Source organism: Mesocricetus auratus, unplaced genomic scaffold (genome assembly GCF_017639785.1).
Source record: "Mesocricetus auratus isolate SY011 unplaced genomic scaffold, BCM_Maur_2.0 Super-Scaffold_100676, whole genome shotgun sequence".
Taxonomy (NCBI): domain Eukaryota; kingdom Metazoa; phylum Chordata; class Mammalia; order Rodentia; family Cricetidae; genus Mesocricetus; species Mesocricetus auratus.
The window spans coordinates 5,509,983-5,530,918 of NW_024429266.1; the positions used below are offsets into that span (position 1 = coordinate 5,509,983).

At 45.0% G+C, this 20,936-nt stretch overlaps 1 protein-coding gene across 5 annotated transcripts in view; it reads left to right on the forward strand.

The window, feature by feature from the left end:
• Positions 1-20,936, forward strand: part of Kcnk2 (potassium two pore domain channel subfamily K member 2) — a 176,864-nt gene that overhangs the window by 126,078 nt on the left and 29,850 nt on the right. For all 5 annotated transcript variants that reach the window (XM_040738351.1, XM_040738352.1, XM_040738353.1 and 2 more), the window contains 2 exons: positions 1,385-1,571; positions 15,349-15,488. In XM_040738351.1, coding sequence (XP_040594285.1) covers positions 1,385-1,571; positions 15,349-15,488 — 327 coding nt within the window. The remainder of the gene's footprint in view (positions 1-1,384; positions 1,572-15,348; positions 15,489-20,936) is intronic.

Consider the following 20,936-nt stretch of genomic DNA (forward strand, 5'->3'; position numbering starts at 1 on the left):
TTCGTTGCATCAACTTGGAAATAATGAGTTGTTCATTCCTGCATTCAGTAAAAGTCTGACTGCCCACCCCGTCCTTCACTGTGTTTGATACACTACATACCTGCTGGTCATTTATACGCCTTCACACCTTCACGGTACCATTCCCATTGTCACGATGTTTGATGTCAAGCACTTTGGAACAACTTTCATGTCCCACATGATATGAGGAAGTTAGACAAGAGAGCTCCCTGTGGTCATTTCCATTCTGTGATTTTATACATGTTTATCTCTAGAAAGATCCCAGCCTATTATTAGATGGTTTCCCTTTTTTAAAAAATTAACTTAAGCTTATTTATTTGTATGTGTGTATGCCATGTTGCTGATGTTGAGGTCAGAGGATAATTTGCTGGAGTTGGCTCTCCATCCACCATGTGAGTTCTGGGTTTGTACTCAGGTCTTCTGGCTTGGTGGCAAAAACCGTTATCCTTTGAGCCAGCTCATCACTCCCCCCCCCCATTGTATGCATGGGGTATGGATCATAATCTACAGCTTCTGCAGTACATTAGACAGTCAGTCTGTAAATGAAGATGCATGGCAACCATGCTAGCATGGCTCATTGTAACACACACCTACAATCCCAGCAGTCTAGAGGCTGAGTCGCGAGCTTCAGGCAAGTCTGGGTTACACCATAGGGACATTTTGCTTTGAAAAAAAACCCAAGAAAGTCACTATAACACTATAATCTCAAATAGAGAGCTGGAGACAAACCCAGTTCCATACTCACATTATAGGGATTTCTTGCTGAAGAAGCAGGTTTAACAAAAAATAAGCAGGTGCGGTGGTGGTGACAGGCAGGTGTCGTCAGGGCTGTGACATCGCACCCTTGCTTGTAGATCCAATGACTTTGTGGTCCCACAAGCAGCTGATTCACCTGTTGGTCCTTAGCATCCTATCCGAGTCAACTGAATGGATGCCATTGTCGGTGTTTCCCAGTTCCCAGCTGTGAATGTGGAGTGTTTGCCCAGCTTTCTCAGTTGTCACATTTCCCTCAATTGTACCTGGCCCACACAGTCAACTGTGTGCCCACAGCATAGACAGATTTCATTAGTGGTTCAGGTGACGGACTGTTGATGCCTATCCAAACCACACCCTCCCAGCAAATGAGAAAATGCACTACAATTTTGAGAAAATATTTTACCCTTGGCAAAGCTATGAATATGTGAAATGGCATTACTCTTTGACACGGGTTGTTGTGAGTTGTTGATATTGTGCTCCATTCTATGAGTAGAGACAGTGGGATAGGAAGGATGGAAGGACAGGAAGCAATGAGCTCACTCACGTGGTAGCACTTGGTCTTGTGGGCATGTCAGTGACCTCCGTCTACCCCGCCACTCTGTCTCTACAGAAATGGAACGTTAGCCAGACCAAGATTCGCATCATTTCCACCATCATCTTCATCCTGTTTGGCTGCGTCCTCTTTGTGGCCCTTCCCGCAGTCATCTTCAAGCACATAGAAGGCTGGAGTGCTCTGGACGCCATCTACTTTGTGGTTATCACTCTGACCACCATCGGATTCGGGGACTACGTGGCAGGTAAGGGTTTCCCGTGCTGACCGCGGCTGCTCTCCCAGCCCGAGTCTACTAGTTAAGGCTCACAGGGTCTTATATCGGAACACGTCTGAGACTGGGCTGCGGTGCTGCAGGCTCACGGCTAGGTGGCTGTAAACAGAGGGAGCTCTGGGATCCCTCTGAGAGTCTTCCTTGCCCCTCGCTGGTCACAGGGGGAAGCCACCAGGCCCTCGTGACTTTTGCTTCTCAGAAGAATCATTACCACCTCAGTCTTGATCTCGCATCTGCCTTGCATGAGTGTCCAGGTGCAAACTCCCCCCTTCCTCTAAGGACTCGCTGAGTGAAGGACCCAGCCTGCGCCCCTGTGAGCTCACCTTTGCTAAGGATGACCGCAAGGGCCATATTTCCAAATGCAATCCCATTCTGGGGTACATGGGGGTTGGGGATTCACCATGTCTTTGGAAGGACATGACCCAACCCCTAACAGTGATGAGTAGTGATTTGGCTACACCAGAGGGAAACAGAAGGATTACGTCGAACTCATTTATGTTGAAATAAGTATAAATGGCTGGTTGTATAGAATTTTGCATTTCTAGGTTAATTCTGAAAAACAAATCTCTCTCTCTCTCTCTCTCTCTCTCTCTCTCTCTCTCTCTCTCTCTCTCTCTCTCTCTCCTCCTCTTTTTCTGGTGTAAGAAAGTCCAACTCCTCTTCATCTTTTTTCTTTTGCCTTAGTTTGTAAAAGTTTGTCAACTTTGGATGGCGATTTTATTCTTGGCCACCAAAAACCTTCTTTTGTCCGAGACACCGGAAGGTTTAATTCTCAGTACAGGGCAGCAGCTCTGACCCCAGCTGAAGGGGGTCACATGGTGCTACATCATTCACATCACCTGATTTGTCCTTTTCTGTATGTAGTGACTGATGTCTGTTCCCTTGTCTCTCTGGCTTACTTCATCCGTTCAGATCTCACTCTCCTCAGTGGTATTGTTCCAGCTCACGTCTTTGTTTTCATGTGTATGTGTTCAAGTGTGTATGTGGGTACATGCATGTGTGTGCATGTGCAGGACAGAGTGTCTTTCTTGATGGCTTTTGACTGTGTTGTCTGATACAGAACCACACACTGAACCTGAAGTTCGTGGATTCAGCCAGAACAGCAGGGCCCCGAGTCCCCCTGTGTCTGCTTTGCCAGCTCTGAGATTACAGGGCCATGCTGTCATGCTTAGAGTGTTTTTATTACATGGATGCCAAGGATCTAACTCATATCCACATGCTCTTCACTGGCTGAACGATCTTCCAAATTCAACCCACTAATTTATAACTCCAGTTTGATGTGATAGAAAATACAATAGGCACACCTTGTTTGCCATAAAGTAGCAACATGTCATTAAAGTCTCAGAGTAAGCTCATCAGGACTTTAAAAAAAATCTTATGTTCTTTATTTATCTTGCACAAGCACATGTGCGTGCATGTGTGAGGGTGTGTGTCCAGTGTTGTGTATGTATGTGGTATGGTGTATGTGTGTGTGTTGTGTGGTGTGTGTGGTGCATGTGGTGTATGTGTGGTGTGTATGTGTGTTATGTGTATGTGGTGTGTGTGTATGGTATGTTGTGTGTGGTGTATTGTGTGGTGTGTTGTGTTGTATGTGATGTGTGTTGTGTGTGTGATGTGTGGTGTATGTATAGTGTATCTGTGTGTGTGTTGTGTTGTATGTGTGTGTGCTGTGTGTGTCTGTGTGTGATGTATTGTATGTGTGTTTGTAGTATGTGGGTGAGCAAACACATTATATGGAGGTCAGAGGACAACTTGTGGGAGTTGGCGCTCCATGAGCTCTGGTGATTAAACACAGCTTCCAGGTTTGTGTGGCAGGCACCTTTGCCGGCCCAACCATCTCTCTGTCCTGACCTCAGTCTCTTGTTTAAATACTTCCAGGGGAGAGCCTCTATTGCTCTGTTCAGTAAAGTGTCCCAAAGGGCTGGAAGTCAATGATTTGTGCTGCCACTAAGGTTAAGGTTGGCAAAGCCCCTTATGAGGAGCACGCGATGCTTTGAAGAAGCGTGTCATTCTCATGAGTGAGGCTCCCCTTTGCTAGAAGCGCCATGCACACATCTTTGTACCGAGTAGAGGAGCTGGGGCCAGGGAGATGGGGATGGTGCAGAGGTCTAAGGGGCACCTTTGAGTTAGACAGTTATCAAAATGATGTGAGAAGCCTCTGACATTTGTAACTCCAAGTAAGCAGACGGGACTCTGTCCTAAAATATCCATTTTCTTACCTCCCTAGATGTTATATGAGTCAGTGTAAACAGAAATGAGAAATGTGTTCCTACAGAGGAAGGTGAAGTAGCATGATAAAAACAAAAACACACTTGCAATTCATTATCTTACCTAGTTACATAAACAATTACAAAGTCTTGTGAAATGTGCTGGTTGTATGGGCATTAGGTGACAAGTCTTACACTTCAGGCCAACAGCCTGAAGTGGAATAGGACATTTTAAACAACCCACAAGACTGTGTTGAACTGGCTTGTGGCCTTCGTGGTCTGACTCTTTAAAAATACAAAATTTATAAGTGAAGAAAAATGTGTGTGGAATCTTAAAATAATAGTTTCTGTGACCACTACCGAGATCGGCTTGGACCGGGTAAAGCTCAAAATATTACACTTTATGGTTTTGGAAAACATGTTTTTTAAAAAGACTTACTATAAATTCACCTGGAGAGGCCAGACTGAGGAAATCCTGCAAGTCTGTCTGTAGCTGCAGTTCCCTGCCCAAGGAAGGGTATTCAGTGGGAATGTCCCATGGGTCCCTGTGAGGTCCCCAAGTCCAGAGTTGTGGCCCCGTGTCATAGAAGGGTAGGGTGACAAGAATGATTCTTCTCAAACTGGGGAGACACCTCAGCAGTTGAGTTCTTCCTACTCCTGCAGAGAACCTGAGTTAGAAGCCCTAACTCAGTGAGTTTCCCCAGTGCGCACACGGTATCTCCCAGCTGTCGGTAACTCTGGCTTCAGAGTCTCTGATGCCCTCTTCTGGTCGTTGTGGGCACTTGGACAGGGATGCACATAAACTCACACATCAATAACATAGACATTTTTAGAGAAAGATGCTTTGTGCAATCAATAATGGGGAAAACAGCTTTTCTTGTCACCAGTATTTTGTTATATTGAGCTGTTCATCAAAGGCATTGCTTTCATCTGTTTTTATTTTGTAAAGGAAGATTTTAAAAGATAGAAATCTGTCTTGCTAGTTGCTAGAACACAAGTTTGCTTTGATTAAAACAGCTAATGGTGGCTCAGTGGTTAAACACCTGCATGGTGGCTCATAACAGTCTGCAACTCCAGTCCCACAGGATCCACCCTCCTCTTCTGGCCTCTTTGGGCACTGCACCTGTGTGGTGGACAGATATGCAGACAAACACTCATAAATATGAATTTTTTTCTTGGTTTTTCAAGACAGAGTTTCTCTGTATTGCTCTGGAGCCTGTCCTGGAACTTGCTCTGTAGACCAGGCTGGCCTCGAACTCCCAGAGATCCGCCTGCCTCTGCTTCCTGAGTGCTGAGATTAAAGGCATGCGCCACCAACACCTGACTCTAAACATGAAACATTTTAAAAATCATTAAAAAAATGTGGGAGAAGAGAGGAGCAGCACACTTTGACCATTCTTCTGCCTCCTTGGTCCATGCTGGTGTTTGTGAGATCACAGAGCTGTGTTCCTGAAGGCATATGTGCCAGATCATCACACCCAGGAAGTGTGTGGGGCAGATATGGAGAAGGCAGGACAGGAAACATGTGCCCTTTGTAGTAATCGTAGGAAAACAGAAAATGTGTTTGTCTTTCAAGCTTCTTGTGAAGGGATTGCCATTTATAACTCAATAGAGTCCCCAAGAGCCTTTGCTCTTGGGGACCTTATGATCCCAGTAAGCTGCTGAGCTATCGCCCTGTGCCCCTCTGGGGAGAGGCTGGCTATCTGCTTTGTAGAACTATCCCTCTTGCTGTTCAATACCCTGACCCATAATGCAAGAGCTATCTCTCTACCCAAAGCCTTCCAGATACTCCCTGCAGATCTTAATTTTTATATTTCTGTTTCTGCTTGTGTCAGAGCATGCTGTAGCGGCTGGATGGTTACCTTGGTGATTGACATTGGATCCTCCCAGCTGATCCCTTCTGTCCTCTTCCTCATGCTCAGTGTCCTGGGGCTGAGAAGGAACAGGGAGGAGCTAGGTGTTGGCTTTGTGTTATGGCAATCGCCCAACCCCACAGCTTAGAGGAGCATGGGCAGTAGCTCTTGCCTGAAAATGAAAAGGGAGAATGAGATGACTTAGCCAGTGTCACCCGCCTGGTTTTGAAAGTACACTCAGAATTAAAATACACTGCAAAGTCGTACCAGAGAATTACTGTTGATGTCCTCATTCCTGTCATTTGACTTTTCATTTCTTTAAATGCCTAGGATGATGTGTTCTTAAGTCACACTCACCTTATAGAATGAAGACTATACCTACGTTTCTTTCTCAGAATCTAGTCTTGATCATATCGGAATGCGTTTTTTAAAAAAATGTCTACTTATTCGGGCTTGCTTCCACAACTATGTGCCTGGTCCATGAATGTGAGAGAGGAAAATGACACAGAACCTAGATCCTTGAAGACTAGAGAAAAGCCTCGTGATCCTGCTTAATGCTACTTCAACTGCATTTTCAAGACTGATGACTTTTTAAATCTACAGAATCTGTCAGAGGGAAGATATGAAACCCCCAAATGTGCTTCTCGGTGAAATCCTTGAAAACACTTCTTCTCCCAAGTCAGCTTAGGTTGGTTCAGAAGAGAGGTGGATGGGGCAGAGGCTGGCATGAATGACAGCTTGGCAAAGCTCTGTCTTCACACTCCCTATGTGTTTAAGCCCCTCCAAATTTAAGCATTGTAAGTAACCATCACAGACAGCCCTACAAAGACACATATTTCCCAGCTGGTTCATTAGTTACATGTGCTTACTGCTCATCCAGAGAGGGGTGTTAGGTTCCAAGCACCCACAGAGCAACTCATACAAGTGGAATTCCAGCTCCAGAGAATTTACTGCCCTCTTCTGGCCTTCTTGGAGACTGTACTCTGCTGCACAAACTCATTCACACACACACACACACACACACACACACACAATACAGTTGATTAAAATATAAGGAATACATTCCATGATATATATGTTTATATATCAGGTATATCAGAATATGATATATATCAGATTATCAGAAATATATGTATTTTATGGGATTTTTGTCACTGAAAGTATGCTCTGCTACATGCTGGGATCTTATTCAACCCACAGGAGGTGGAGCCCATCCCTGACTGGCCATGATGCACACATGGTACTTTTCTCCTGGCAATGTTACCTATAACACTTTCAAAGTTCTATTGTCATTTGTCATTGCGTTTTTGACTTTGTGAAAGACATATTTGTACACCTTCTAATAATGTTTCCTGGGATTATTTGTTATAAGGTGTCATTGGAAACTAAGTTTTTCATAACCAAAGATCTCCTTTCCTGAATAACCCTGGTGACTCGTGCAATGAGTACGCACTTAATTCAAGAGGATTTCATAGTGAAAACGCATCAGTCTTTCTTTAAAAGCTGAGGTGATGTTTTTGTTGTTGGGAATGATCGTTGGTAGACATCCTCTAGGACACAGTGCTTAATGCAACCTAAGATTTGTGCATTTATCTCCGAGACCATTTACCAAAATCTCTGCCATTAAGCTGATTGCTGAGGAAGATGTTGCTGGAGATCCAGTAGATACCAAGGAAAGTACTTGATGTGGTTGGAGGACTGTTGAAGAACAGTGACCCTGCGTCACAAGGGCCACTCAGAAAACAAAACCATAAAAACCATGTCAATCAGAAAGGGGAGGTTTATGTGACTGCTAGGAAGATATGTAATAGGTTTGTGTATGTGTGTGTGTGAGGGGGAGTCAGAGAGAGAGGGAGGGGATCAGTTCTCCCCTTCTACCATGGTGAGGCAAGTCACTCTTCTGCCTCTGCATACCTAGTGTCAGTCAGCCCATAAGTTTCCTGGATAGCTCTCGTCTGCATCCCCCATCTCACTGTAGGAGCGTTGGAAGGCAGACACATCTGGCTTGTAGCACAGGCTCTCGAATCTGAGGATCAGAGGCCATCAGGCTCCTCAGCAAGAGATTTAACCCGCCGTGTCAACTCCTGGCTCGCTGTGTGGCAGTCATCACTCTTTCTCTAGTGCAGATCCATTTTCCCTGGGCTTTAGTGAATGCATGCTGTTTATGAGATTCTGTGCTAAGCTAACTCAGTAATAACAATGGCTGTGGGTCCTGCTCCTCTGGATGGAGTACACAAAATTAAGGAGCAGCTACTAAGCAGGGATCCACGTTCTGAGGAACAGGAGAAATCTGCTCATCCTGTTTCAGTTGGTGGTGAGAGAATTGATAGCTCTACACATGTTTAATTAGCAAAACTGAACTGAGCGTCTGTGGCCAAGCCAAGAGTGAGCTCCTAGGGTTCAGCAGGCATCTAGAGGCATTGTAGAAACACAGGGGGACAGCAAAGGAGGGAGCAATGGTGAGTGATGGTTACAGTGGCACCAGTGCTGAGTGGAGACTCCCAACTGCCGTCCACGGAGACCCAGAGATCATTCCTGGGGAAAGTGATCACTTAACTCCTGCACACCGCAGAGTCCCATCATTGTGAAGGTGACTGCAGATCTCCCTTATCGACACTCAGGAGGTTCCTGTTCTTCTAAAATCTTATAGCAACTTTTACATGAAGCACAGACATGGACTGGTTTCTAAATCTGAATGTTGATCTCTAAAATCCAAAATTATAACTTCAAATGCTAGGCAGAGCTAATTGCCTTCATTTACAAATTATTAAAAAATTTCAATTTCATTTTACATATGTGGAGTTTTGCCTCTATGTGTATCACTGTACTACGTGCACGCCTGCTATCTTCAGAGGTCAGAAGAGGGCATTGGGTCCCCTAAAATCTGAACCACAGACAGTTGTGAGATGTTACAAGGTTACTGGGAATTGAACCCTGGTCCTCAGGAAGAGCATTGAGTATTCTTAACAGCTGAACTATCCTTCTGGCCCTGTAATAAATAAGGTTTAAATTTTTTTTGAGATAGGGTTTCTCTGTGTAGCCCTGGCTGTCCTGGAACTCGCTCTGTAGGCCAGGCTGGCCTGGAACTCACAGAGATCCCCGTGGCTCTGACCCCCAATTCCCATGCAGTAATTAAAGGTGTGTGTCCCCACTGCCTGTATAATTACCTTTCATAGCTTTACATTTTCCTGCCTCAGTGGCATCAGTTTGTTTTAATCTGCCAGTTACTGTTGAAGACTGAAGTCACAAGATTGTCCATGCCCCTGTCAGAATGTCTCTGTTCCTTTTGCAATTTGATGTCGCAAAAGAAAGGTACACACAGCAGAAATAATGCCTTGTCAAAATCATGATAAAGCACCATTAATAAAACGACAGTCAAAGCAAAAAAAAAATTAAGATCACTATTTGATCTCGAAACTAAAATACTTGTAGAGAAATGACACCCCATTTCTGTGGTTTAAATCAGTGTCCCCCACAGGTCATGCATGCTGTGAACCCCCCCAGGAGCTGGATCTTCAAAGGGATCCCACAGGTCACTGAAGGTGGGCTTCCACAGGGTGCTGTAGGATCCTGCTCTCTTATTTCTCAGCTTCTTGGCCCATCACCCAATCTTGTCGTCATTGCTCTTATGTTCTTCACCAAAGAGCTGAATCAGCGAGGCCACCTCACCCCAAACTAGAACGTCCAAAGTCATGGACAAGTGAACAACTTTTGGTAGTTGTATTGCATCAAGTATTTTTGTTATAGCAGTGTGAAGCCGAAATGCTCATTTCCTTAGAGTGGTGCTGTGTGTAGGCTCTACATGTTTATGTAATATGTGCATCATGGTAGAGAATGGGAGGAAGGCCCTGGAATTGATCATCTTAGTCAAGAATGACAACTCTTTATGTTGGGGTTTCATCATTAATATTTTGTGATTCAGAAAAAAAACCCACAAGTCAAGAAAATTAAGGGGACAGAGCATTGTGCTTTTAAGTTCTTATTTTTCTTCCGGGGCTGAGGTGGTGACACACACCTTTAATCCCAGCACTTTGAAGGCAGAGGCAGGTGGATCTCTGTGAGTTCCAGGTCAGCCTGGTCTACAGAGCGAGTTCCAGGTCAGCCAGGACTGTTACACAGAGAAACCCTGTCTCAAAAAACAAAAAAGTTCTTATTTTTTTAAATAGCTTTATTGTAATGAAATTTTACACACACACACACACACACACACACACACACAACCACACAATTCCATTGTGGTAGCTACGCATACCTGATCCCTAACTCAAGTTCTGTGGAACAGAATAGTGCCACCTTCTGGAAACTCCTGGAGTCAGGAGGGGGCCTGCCTTCTGATGCACAGGGCTTCTATGTGGAGTCAAAGGGGGCTATGAAGCACCCCCCATACTGCATGGGTGCAGTACTTTTGTTGATGCTGCAGTCTGATTATTACCCCTTCCTAAATTTCCATTACCCCTTTAATTACACTAAGAGGCGTCCCCTTTATGGGTTATTACGTCACAAGGGCTTCACCCTCTTGAACGGGACTGGCGCTGCGGTTACTGGCAGTCTCCGTGTCTCTCTCTCTCTCTCTCTCTCTCTCTCTCTCTCTCTCTCTCTCTCTCTCTCTCTCTCTCTCTTTCCTTTCCTCCTGCTGTCATGGGATGACACAGCGTGAAGGCTCTAACACCACCCTTCCTTATTAACTCCCCAGCCCACGAGAGCTGCGGAGCACTGTCCTACAAGTAGAAAAGCCACCACCCTCATCAGGACAGACCCCAAGATCTAACTTGTGGACTGTTGATGTCGGCTCTTAGCAGGAGGGGATGGAAGGGTCATTAGATTCAGGCTGCTCCATCAAGTACCCCTTGGCCAGTTGTATGCCATTCTACCCTAATTATCCCTGGACTCACGGTCTCGGGAAGTGCTAGAGTATACAGACCGGGGAAGGGTAATGGATGGGGTAACTCCATCCATGCAGTTATGGGACGTCATCATCATCTGGGCTGGGATGAGATGTTCTGGTATTATGGCTACTTTGAGGTCTCTGCACTTTTGTAAGTAAGCCCTCATTCATGACGTGTTAGTAGGCCCAGGAAACTTAGTAGTTCTCCACGTTGGTCCCTGGCTTGTTGTTGGCGTCCATTACAGAGAGCATCCCCACAACAGCAGGCTGTAGGACTGCTGTGTGGACTAAGGTGCAGGGTAATGAGACGACCATTAGCAGCCAAGCACGTGTGTGATGAGCTAAGGAAGCCATGCTTTGGAGCAACATGACTGAGTTTGCACTTGAGCTCTGCGGCTCGTGCCCTTGTGTGACCTGGGTTATTTTCCCTACTCTGACAGCTCCATTTGGAGACACTGGGATTTCAGAGAAGCTGTGTGGACCCAGCAGTCACTCTTGAGTTCTGGACAGATTGAACTTGATGGCACTTGCATCATCAACTTTATTTCTGAGAAGGCAGATGGAGATGAAGCTTAAACCTATGCCCAAAGGTGTGATTTATATCCTGACCCAAACATAGGGACTGCAGCTCCCTCAGCAACCATCTCCAGAGCCTCCGGTGGGATGGCTCCCCTCGGCACCACCTGATATCCTTCAGGATGGGGTGGTTCCAGCCATGGAAGTTAGTCAATGAGGCTAGGTTCTCTCATCTCCTCCAATAGGTGTTTGAATATTCCATAAATGAGTTGAAGTGAACATATTGATTGACCACTGCAGGGCATCCAGAGTCAGAAGGTCCCTTGCACGACCCCATGGGCTATTCTCTACCCTCCCCCAGCCAGGAATCTTGGGCAGCAGGCAGGAAGGTTCTCTCAGTGCTTGATACAGGGGAGGTTTCCAGCTACTGTGCCTAGGGAACCCACTTTGTGGAAAGAATCACTTCCCAGCTTTGTGAGCAGTGTGAACCTTCCTGAGTTATATTTTTAGTGATTTAATCTGCTACATTGGGTAAAACTCTGGCTGAGTTCCTCTTGCAAATGTTAAGGAAAGGAGATCTCATGAGAGAAGGAGAAGGGGAGAGGGAGAAGGAGGGAGGGGTGGGAAGGGAGGGGAGAGAGAGACAGAGACAGGGAGAAACAGAGAGGGAAAGAGAGGGAGAGAGACAGAGAGAGAAGGAGGGAGGGTAGGGGAGGGAAGGAGGGAGGGCAAGGGAGGGAAGGAGGGAGAGAGGGGGAGAGAGAGAGAGAGAGAGAGAGAGAGAGAGAGAGAGAGAGAGAGAGAGAGAGAGAGAGAGAGAGAGAGAGAGAGAGAGAGATCTCAAAAGGAGGCTGCCTCACATCCCGGAAGAGTCTCAGAAAGCTTAGACTTCCTGTAGCTATTTGGAAGGGTTGACGAGGTTCCTGAAGCTGTCTGTCCCCACCCCTCTGTGGTATTTTTATTGCTATCTGTATGTTCTCTTATAATGATCCAGAAAGCCCCTAAAATGGAAAGAGCTCATGTGCACATTTTCTACGGCAACAAGGAGGAAATGAAGCAGAGAAACTGTTCTGCCAAGTCTGTGGAGAGCCCAGGAGGGGAGGGAGGGAGACAGCAGAGAGAGCAGCAAGCTGCAGTCTGCAACACTGACAGTAAGAGGAGAAGGAGCCAGTGGGCATGGCAGGCGTTATCCAAGTGAGACAGAGACATAACTGCATTCCTCATCGCTTACGGTTCCTCGGCAGTGTCTCACCGTGTCCTCAAGGCTGCTCTCGCTACCAGTCCTCTCTCAGCATCCCACGTGCTGATTACAGATGTGAGCTGCCACGCCCAACTGATTTACTGTCTTAATCAGAGACATCTGGGTGAATTCCTAAACAATTGGTAGAAAATTCATACCCCTGACAGTGGAGAATGCAAAAAAAAAAAAAAAAAAAAAAAAAAAGCACTTTCAGTGGTTAGCACTTGCTGTTTCCTCAAAAGACCAGAGTTTGGTTCCCAGCACCCACATGAACTCACAACTGCTGTTAACCCCAGCTCCAGGGAACCTGACCTCCTCCTCTGGCCTCAGCAGGCACCGCACACATATGCACATACATGTGTGCTCTCACATACATGAGACTAAAATTAAAAATATTTTAATTATTTCCTCATTTTAAAATACGCCCCCCCCCCGCCGCCCAATCAAGTTATCTCAACATTACAGATATACTGACTAAGGGAAGATTTTGTCATCATGTCAGCTGATTAATGTGCCAATTAATTTGTAAGCCTCAGGTTTGGGATGCAAACAGCACAAATAGTTGTCTGACAAAGCTTTCTTTCTTGGTGTTTTTCTTCTTAGATCATCTAGCTGTCAGTATTTCATTTTAAGAGTGGTAATTAAGAAAGGGGGAAAATCTTTTCCATGACTTTGAATCAATAAAACTTCTGGGTTAGACATTTTACCCAAATATAGGACTTCCAGTGATTAAGCTAACTTACCCCTTTCCAACTGTAACATCCTGCTTATTAAAAAGACATAAAATGTCATCCCCAGCATTCAGGCTGTGCTAAAATCAGAGTGTCTGTGAGCTCGTGTGTCAGAAGAGCCCTGACCACTTGGGGTTCTTGTTTCTTTTTTGGTTTTGGTGTGAAAGAGGGAGGGAGATCATTCGATTTCAGTGAAATGGAAACATTTGTTCACTTGCCGGCCGGCCTATCTTAGCCGGCTTCTTTCCGTCTGCTCTGGGCTGTCCTCAGGCTGTGCGTCTGTTCACCGTTTACCTGCTAGAGCCCTCTCTCCCCATTTGTCTGTCTCCTTTCACACTCCAAAGCCTCCAAAGTCCAATTTGTTTAGAGGAATGTTCCGTTAATATCTTACATTTCAATGCAGTGTGCACTGGTTTTCTCCTAGCCATGGGTTGAAGTTTTGCGTATCCCCAGTGTCTATGAAGTTGGTCCTGAGACACTTGTCCCTGCTCTGTCCCACAATGCATTAGGCTTGCCTGTGAGGATTCTGCTGGATGATTTCGCATGTTGGTTTCTAGACATGCCTAGCCTGTCAAGTCCCAACTTAAAACACTTGTGTTGATTTTAGTCAATGTCTTTGTTATCCCTTGTGCAGTTACTGGTCATCTCCCATGTAAGGGACTGTGGCCATGAGAGGCAGCCCTGTCACTATATCAGTCCTCGGTCCACCTCTCCCCCTGCCTCTGCTTCCCAGGCTCACCCCCAATCAGCACAGCAATTTCCCAGTTGCCCCCTAATTGGAGCATCTCTTGGGGCTTCCCACCATGCCTTCCCCTCAGCCACTAAGATCCTTTTGATCATGCAGCAGTCAGCCCTGTCTCCTACAAACATAACCCAGTCCCTACTGAGTTGGGTTCAGTCTGTATCATCCGACACGTCCTTTTCTCTGTACCACTTTCTTGGCCTTAGCCATGCTCTGGCCCCCATCCATATGCTGCCCGACCCACTACGAGAATCCTTTGAGGAGAGTGTGCCTTCTCGCCGTGTCTTGACATTCCTCACTTAAATGCCCCCTCTGTTTCCTCATTTTCTCCCTTCTCTGTGTTCTTCCACAGAACTGTGTGATCCTTGTCCTGCTACACCAGACACTCTACTGTGAGCAACTGTCTATGTGAGGCTTGCTTTCCTGTTCAGATTGTGTGTGTGTGTGTGTGTGTGTGTGTGTGTGTGTGAGTGTGTGTGCAGGGCACATGTGTACCAGAAGTCAGAGGACACACTCAGGGGACAGTTCTAGTCTTCTGTCTCTTCTTGAGATAGTCTCTAGTTCACTCCAGCACACTCCATGCTAGCTGGCCCAGGATCTTCTAAGAATTTTCTTGTCTCCATGACCCATCTCTGGGTAGGAGCCCTGGGGTTACAGAAATGAGCTCTCACATATAGCTTTTACATTGGTCCTGAAATCAATAAGTACTTTATATACCAAAGCATCTCTCCATTCTCAATGTGAGAATTTCTCAGGTTAAAGTTTGACTTGATAAGACGTAGCCTTGACTACTTATTTGGGTAAATTAGTATTTCAGTGTTTGACACTTCGTAACCCCCTTGATTTGTGCTGAATAGAAGGATGCTTGGAATTGTGCTTGGCAGATTCCTACAGTACAGTGACAGCAGCACACAGATTTCCTTTAAAACAGAAAGTGCTCTTCTGCGTATTCTTTCTGGACATGTAGGCCTTAAATTGATGACATCATGGGGATTCCTCAGAGATAATAATGGTAGCTTTGCTTGTAAAGACCATCGGTTCTCCACAGACCCATGGCTGCCCTGCCTTGGGCTTGTTACCAGGCCATCCTACCTAAGACCTGAAAGTAATAGTCATCACCATTGCCACCCACTTCCAGTTCAGTTTGGCTAGCCCGTTGGGTGGCACAGGTTGATTGACAGCAGGTGGACATATGTGGTCCTCTGCATGGTGTGGAGGCAGACTCTGCTTTGTACTTCTCCAGTGGGGTGGAGAGAGATTTAGTACACAAGGAGCAATTGGGTTCTGAGAGACAGATGTTCATAAGTGACAAAAGAATCAGGAAACAGGGACAGGTGCCATGACGCGGAAAGGGAAGATAGCATCCTTCCAAAGCACCTTTCGCACTTTCCTTGAAAACCTGAGAATTGTGTAAATGAATGAGAACTTCGGTGTGAGGGAAGAGCCTGGGTCAGTGGAGGAGGCCAATAGATCTGCCCTTGAGCCATGATTCAACCAGTGAGTGTGTCGGGGACCTCAGTTGTTGACTCTTGGGATTACAATTGCTGTGTCCAACGACTTTGCTTTTGTCTTGCAGGCGGATCGGACATTGAGTATCTGGACTTCTACAAGCCTGTTGTGTGGTTCTGGATCCTGGTCGGGCTTGCTTACTTTGCTGCGGTTCTGAGCATGATTGGAGACTGGCTGCGGGTGATATCTAAGAAGACCAAGGAAGAGGTGAGGGTGAGGGTACATGGAGACAGCATCCAGTAAAGGGTTGGTTTTATGTTCTTTTAAAAAAGTATTCACAAGCTTAAACACTTAGTGTTTGCGTTAGCATAGAATGTACTGTATGAAGTAATAAAAAATACAGGAGCTATAGTTCAGTCAATATAAGTATTTGTTGAATACTTATTATTGTGTCAGTGGCTATTTAGGAATTCAGGTTCATTTGTAATGAAAAATGATATAATTTAAAATATTTTGTTAATTATATATTTTTCTTTTGTGTTCTTTGTTTTGTGCAATGGCACACGGTGAGGTCTGTTCCATGGAAAGAATTTCTTGGGGCTGTAGTATACCGCCATGGTAGAACACTTGCCTAGCATATGGGGAACCCTAAATTCAGTTCATAGCAATGGGGGAAAATGTATCGGTGTATCAGGGAATGAATAGTGAATGCTCTACATAGTAGTGATTTATTCAGCTATTTCCTTTTTTCTTATGTCTATATAAATGCGTACATGTTCACACTTGGACGTACATGTTCACACATGGACATACACATATATATTAGAAAACTGTGTGCACTGTGACTCTTTTCACCAGAACCTGCAAGTGTTCAGAATTTTGAGTATTTTATACAACAAAACATGTAGTACTGATCTTGAATCTTCTGATACATGAAGTTTTAAAAAATGTTTTGACATTTATTCCTTGGATATTCAGTTTTGATTTTGTATTTATATTTGCAGAAGTACCATTGGTTGTTGGAGGATGACTGAGTTGTGGGCTTGTTTGTTTGTTTATTTATTTATGAATATATTTTTCTTCTGGTGGGACTTGCCAACTTTGCTAGTTGTTTAAGGGAGTCACCGGGCTGTGCGATCTGCACCCATGGCACTCCGATGCCTTCCTCTAGTGAGCCTGTCCATTTCATCATCCACAGGCCAGACTGCACCAGTGTCAAATCTTTGGTTGTTAAAAGCACACCTTCTTTAAATGTCTATCCAAGAGAAAGAGACTAAAATAAGAAATAGTGGGTGTGATTTCTTCTTATAAATTTTATCTTACTGTTTTGAAGCATGTCAAGTCACACAGTGTTTATTGATACCTTAGGTGCTAACAGTAACAAGAGTGTGAGTTACCTAATGCTGTGTCCCACGGGTACCAGATTGCCCAGTTGGGATGTTGTGTATTTAGTCTAGATGTGTTTTCTGCATCTCGGTTATACCATATGCCAGAAATCTTTTTATTGTGAGAAAATCAGCAAGACAGAATGCTCCATATGTTAAATTGGGTCAAAGACCTCTTTTCTGTGGGACCAGAAAGGATCTAAGTCATGGGCTTGGGATGTGTGGAGTGGGGAACGGGGGGAAAGGAGATGTTTACTTGAACTTCATGTATACTTTTCCCGAATCCTGAAATTCTCAGGGATAAAAAGAGTTTGTGGTAACGAAACATTTTTGGATAACAGTTAAAAAGAAAGGAACTCAGGTGTTCATCTAAATTACTTTCAAGTGCATCAAAATATTGGCACACGTGTGCACATGCACACACCATCATTTCTTAAATATTGGCACACGTGTGCACATGCACTTGCCATCATTTCTTAAAGCTTGAACTTCGACAGTTAGGAAAAATATCATTGTGTGACACACATATTATGTGCTGTAAATTAAATACACATACACACTAACACTAAAGTCTAGATGCCACTGAGGTGTAACATGGGGAGAGAAGATTTTATGTCTTTACACGGTCCATGAAGTTGCTGTAGCGTGTGTGTTTAAGTACGAAAACTTTGTCGTGGTGTTTTTTTCAGTGGGACTAGCTGGCTGTGCCCCAGCTCACTTCTCCAGAGTAATGACAAAGCAACTTAGTTTGTGTTTGGGGCTGTTAGAACCAGGGCAGTAAGAGCTCGATTTTCTCCCCGCTCTGCAAGCCATTAAGTCTAAAAGGGTGCTGGCAGGTGTGGCCCATGGTGAGTCCTCTCTCCCTGGCTTGCATGGATGCTAGAAGGCATAGTCCATGGCGTGGCCTCTCTCCCTGGCTTGCACATGTCTTAGCTGGCATGGGCCATTGTGAGGCTTCGCTCACTGGCTTGCACATGTCTTAGCTGGCATGGGCCATGGCGTGGCCTCGCTCCCTGGCTTGCACATGTCTTAGCTGGCATGGGCCATGGCGTGGCCTCGCTCCCTGACTTTCACATTGCTACATCCTCACCTGGCCTTTTAGGGATTTATGGAGACTAGGGTATAGGCCATGACACTGTCTTTTCAAATTCAATTTACTGTTTTACAAAATGGGTTTGTTACATGTGGACAGTGAGGTCATGTGCCCAATTATAAAGGGTTTCCCTGGCTCTCAGCTAAAAGTATGAATGTGTTTTCATGCTAACTCAGCATGAAAAAGGTTAAAGGAAGAAGCCATTTTTTTCCTTACCACAGACCTTTTGACTGCTACAAAGTCCTGAGTGCCATGTGCTGTCTGGAAACAGCATCTGTAGAGTCATGTGAGGGTGGCTGTGGCCAGAGACAGTGTAAGCCCCGAGCTGTAGCAGCTCCTGTTGAACCCATGGAAAATGAGTTTAATTTGAGTAGATGTTTATTTTCTGATTTATGATGCAATTTAAGGAAATTCAGAACGGGGTCACAAACTAGCAAAGAATGTGGGGGTAGGGTGGAGAAGGCACTGTGTAATTAATTTGGGCATCAGGAACCAAGTATTTAATAAACGACATCATGCTTAGTTATCTGTCCCAGTGAGAAGATAATAGATAATTTACACTATGAAATAGCTTTGGTGAAGGCTATGACCACAGCAAAACCAAAGTGTGGATTCAGGATCTAGAGTGATAATTCTATGACTCACACACTGCCCAACTAGAGCAAATTTTAGTTTAACAAGTCTAAGCATGGCATTAGTATTTTGGAATATGGCTGAGCCACAGTGACAAAATACATACATACATACATACATACATACATACATACATACATACATGCACACACACACTATATGAAGGGTTTGCATCATTTCAAATGTTAAACCATATACTATTGTCATCGAGGAATCTTTTCAATGGAATTAAGGTTTCAGAAGTAAAGAAAAGCATAGCTTTCCCTCAGCATGATGGAGTGAACATTGCTGGTCTAGTGAATCCACCTGAAGTGCCTGAGGAGGAAGCCACTGCCTGGAAGAGCATGACATTAATCCGGAAGCACCACACATAGCTGTAGTTGGTCTGCATTTCTCAAGGAAGGCAATGGCGAGCTTAGCCATTTTCTCCTGGAGACAAATGCATGTCTGAAAAGTGTGCTCCTTTGTTATCTTTTCTAAGTCCCCAGAGAAGGTAGATGGGGTTTAGCAGAAAATATTAACACAACTAAGTATTTTCCCCATTAACCCATGCACCCTATCCTGTGAGGGATCATGTTTCCATTTTGAAAGCAGGGAGTATGTCACTGCACAGTGTAATGTAGTATCACTGATACCCAATTCAGGTGTAACAAAAATAAGGTGTTCTCACAACACCCAGAAAATAAAATCGGTCCTTGCTTAGGGGCAAAGTAGGGAAGAACGAACCCTGACCCAGACATTGCTTAGTCACTTACTGTTTACATCTGAGTGCGGGAGCTGTGGCTTCTGTGCACACCTGGGTTGCAGTCCACGGGAGGAAGGCAGCAGCAGTATCCCAACACAGAATGACAGTCCTGTCAAGCCTTGCAGAAAAGGGGCACTGTGAATGGATGCCCAAGCAATGCTTTTTTATTGCAAATATTATTTCTTTAGTCTCTGAAAATATTGATGTGGATTTGAGACTCCAACTTTGTTGATTTGGTCATCTGTTATCTAGGAAAAAAGCCAGGGTCTGGGGCCTCTAGCTCTCTAGCCCCTGAGAGACTGTGAACTGACCTCAGCATCATGAAGTGACCCAAGAACAGGAGGGGAGAAACGTTTCTTCCTCTGGACACACAGTGACATCACTGGTCTCTCTACCTCTCTCAGCACGGTAGAGACCCTTTTAGTGAGGGAACTTAGGGGATCAATGCCATGTCCGGAAAACAGACAACTGAAGAAGAGATCTGGGTTGAGCCCTGGGAGCTCTGCAGAACAGGAGCTGATCAGCATCGCTTAAGTGAGAATTGCTTTCTAACACTCTTACAAAAGCTTCGACTTTCTCCCGAAAGAAAGTCTCAGGAGTCATTGAAGGGTCTTAGGGAAATAGAGTAAATGCTTTCACAAGAATGAGAAAGATGAGGTTATAGATGCAGATGAGAACACTCAGTTGGGAGGGATTGGTCCAGGAAGACTTTGGTAATGATGAGGTAGAGATCAAAGTATTTATTCCAGAAACACTTGGTGGCTATGGCTACAAGGAATGTACTTCAGTTACTTCTTAGTTTGTATGATGAGAAAACAAAACAAAACAACAACAAAAAACAAAAGATGGTGTCCAGGATTCTAACTTCAGTAGGGTACCCACCACAGGAAGGAACACAGAAAACTAAAAAATACTGAACAGATGGGGGGATAGGATAATCTCATTTTGACGTATATTGATTCTTGAATAATTTGCACATCCAAATGATTAATTCAAGTGTAACATAATGGATCTGCATGCCTAGATATATGGGAAAATGGGAGCTGGGAAGATGGTTTGGGGATCAGGACTATATAAGTGACAATGGAGTTTGTGAGTGTAGATAAATGTCTTCATTAATGTTTGTACAGTGGGACAACCACAGAGATAAAAATGAAACCTGGGGCAAAATGTTCATTGAAGGAGCTGAAGCTGAAGGTGGAGACTCACATAGCTTAATGAATCCTCTGGTGGCAGACTCTGCTGAAGAGGCAAGGGAGGGAGGGAGGGAGGGAGGGAGGGAGGGAGGGAGGGAGGGAGGGAGGGTTTGGAGGGTGATAAAATGACGGATTGTGTTGGCTAAAGACGGTGGAGAAGAAGATGAGTCACAGGGAAGCACAACATCCCAGGAACAGATACTAAAGTGACTCATGGCCCTCTGGGGGCAGATGCCACGTGGGTGCCACTCCTCTAGAAAGCCATGGAGACATCATTCCGTGTGGTCTGCAGTACACGGTGGCCGTATCCTAGGATAGTCCTCCAGGCTCATCACACGCAATTCCTAATGTAGGCATTTTTCTCTTTTGCTTTTCTTCTCACCATACCTCCCTCCCTCCCTACCTCCCTCCCTGCCTCCCTCCCTCCCTCCCTCCCTTCCTGCCTCCCTCCCTCCCTCCCTGCCTCCCTCCCTCCCTCCCTCCCTCCCTCCCTCCCTCCCTCTGTCTCTCTCTGTCTCTCTCTCTCTCCCTGTCTCCTTTACTGCCCCATCTCTCCTTTCTTTACACCTTTCTTTTCACTCTTTCCCTGTCTCGTTTCCATCTCCAGATTGTATAGTTGACATTGTAGTTTTTTTTACTTTAATTTCTAACATATTACAGGGG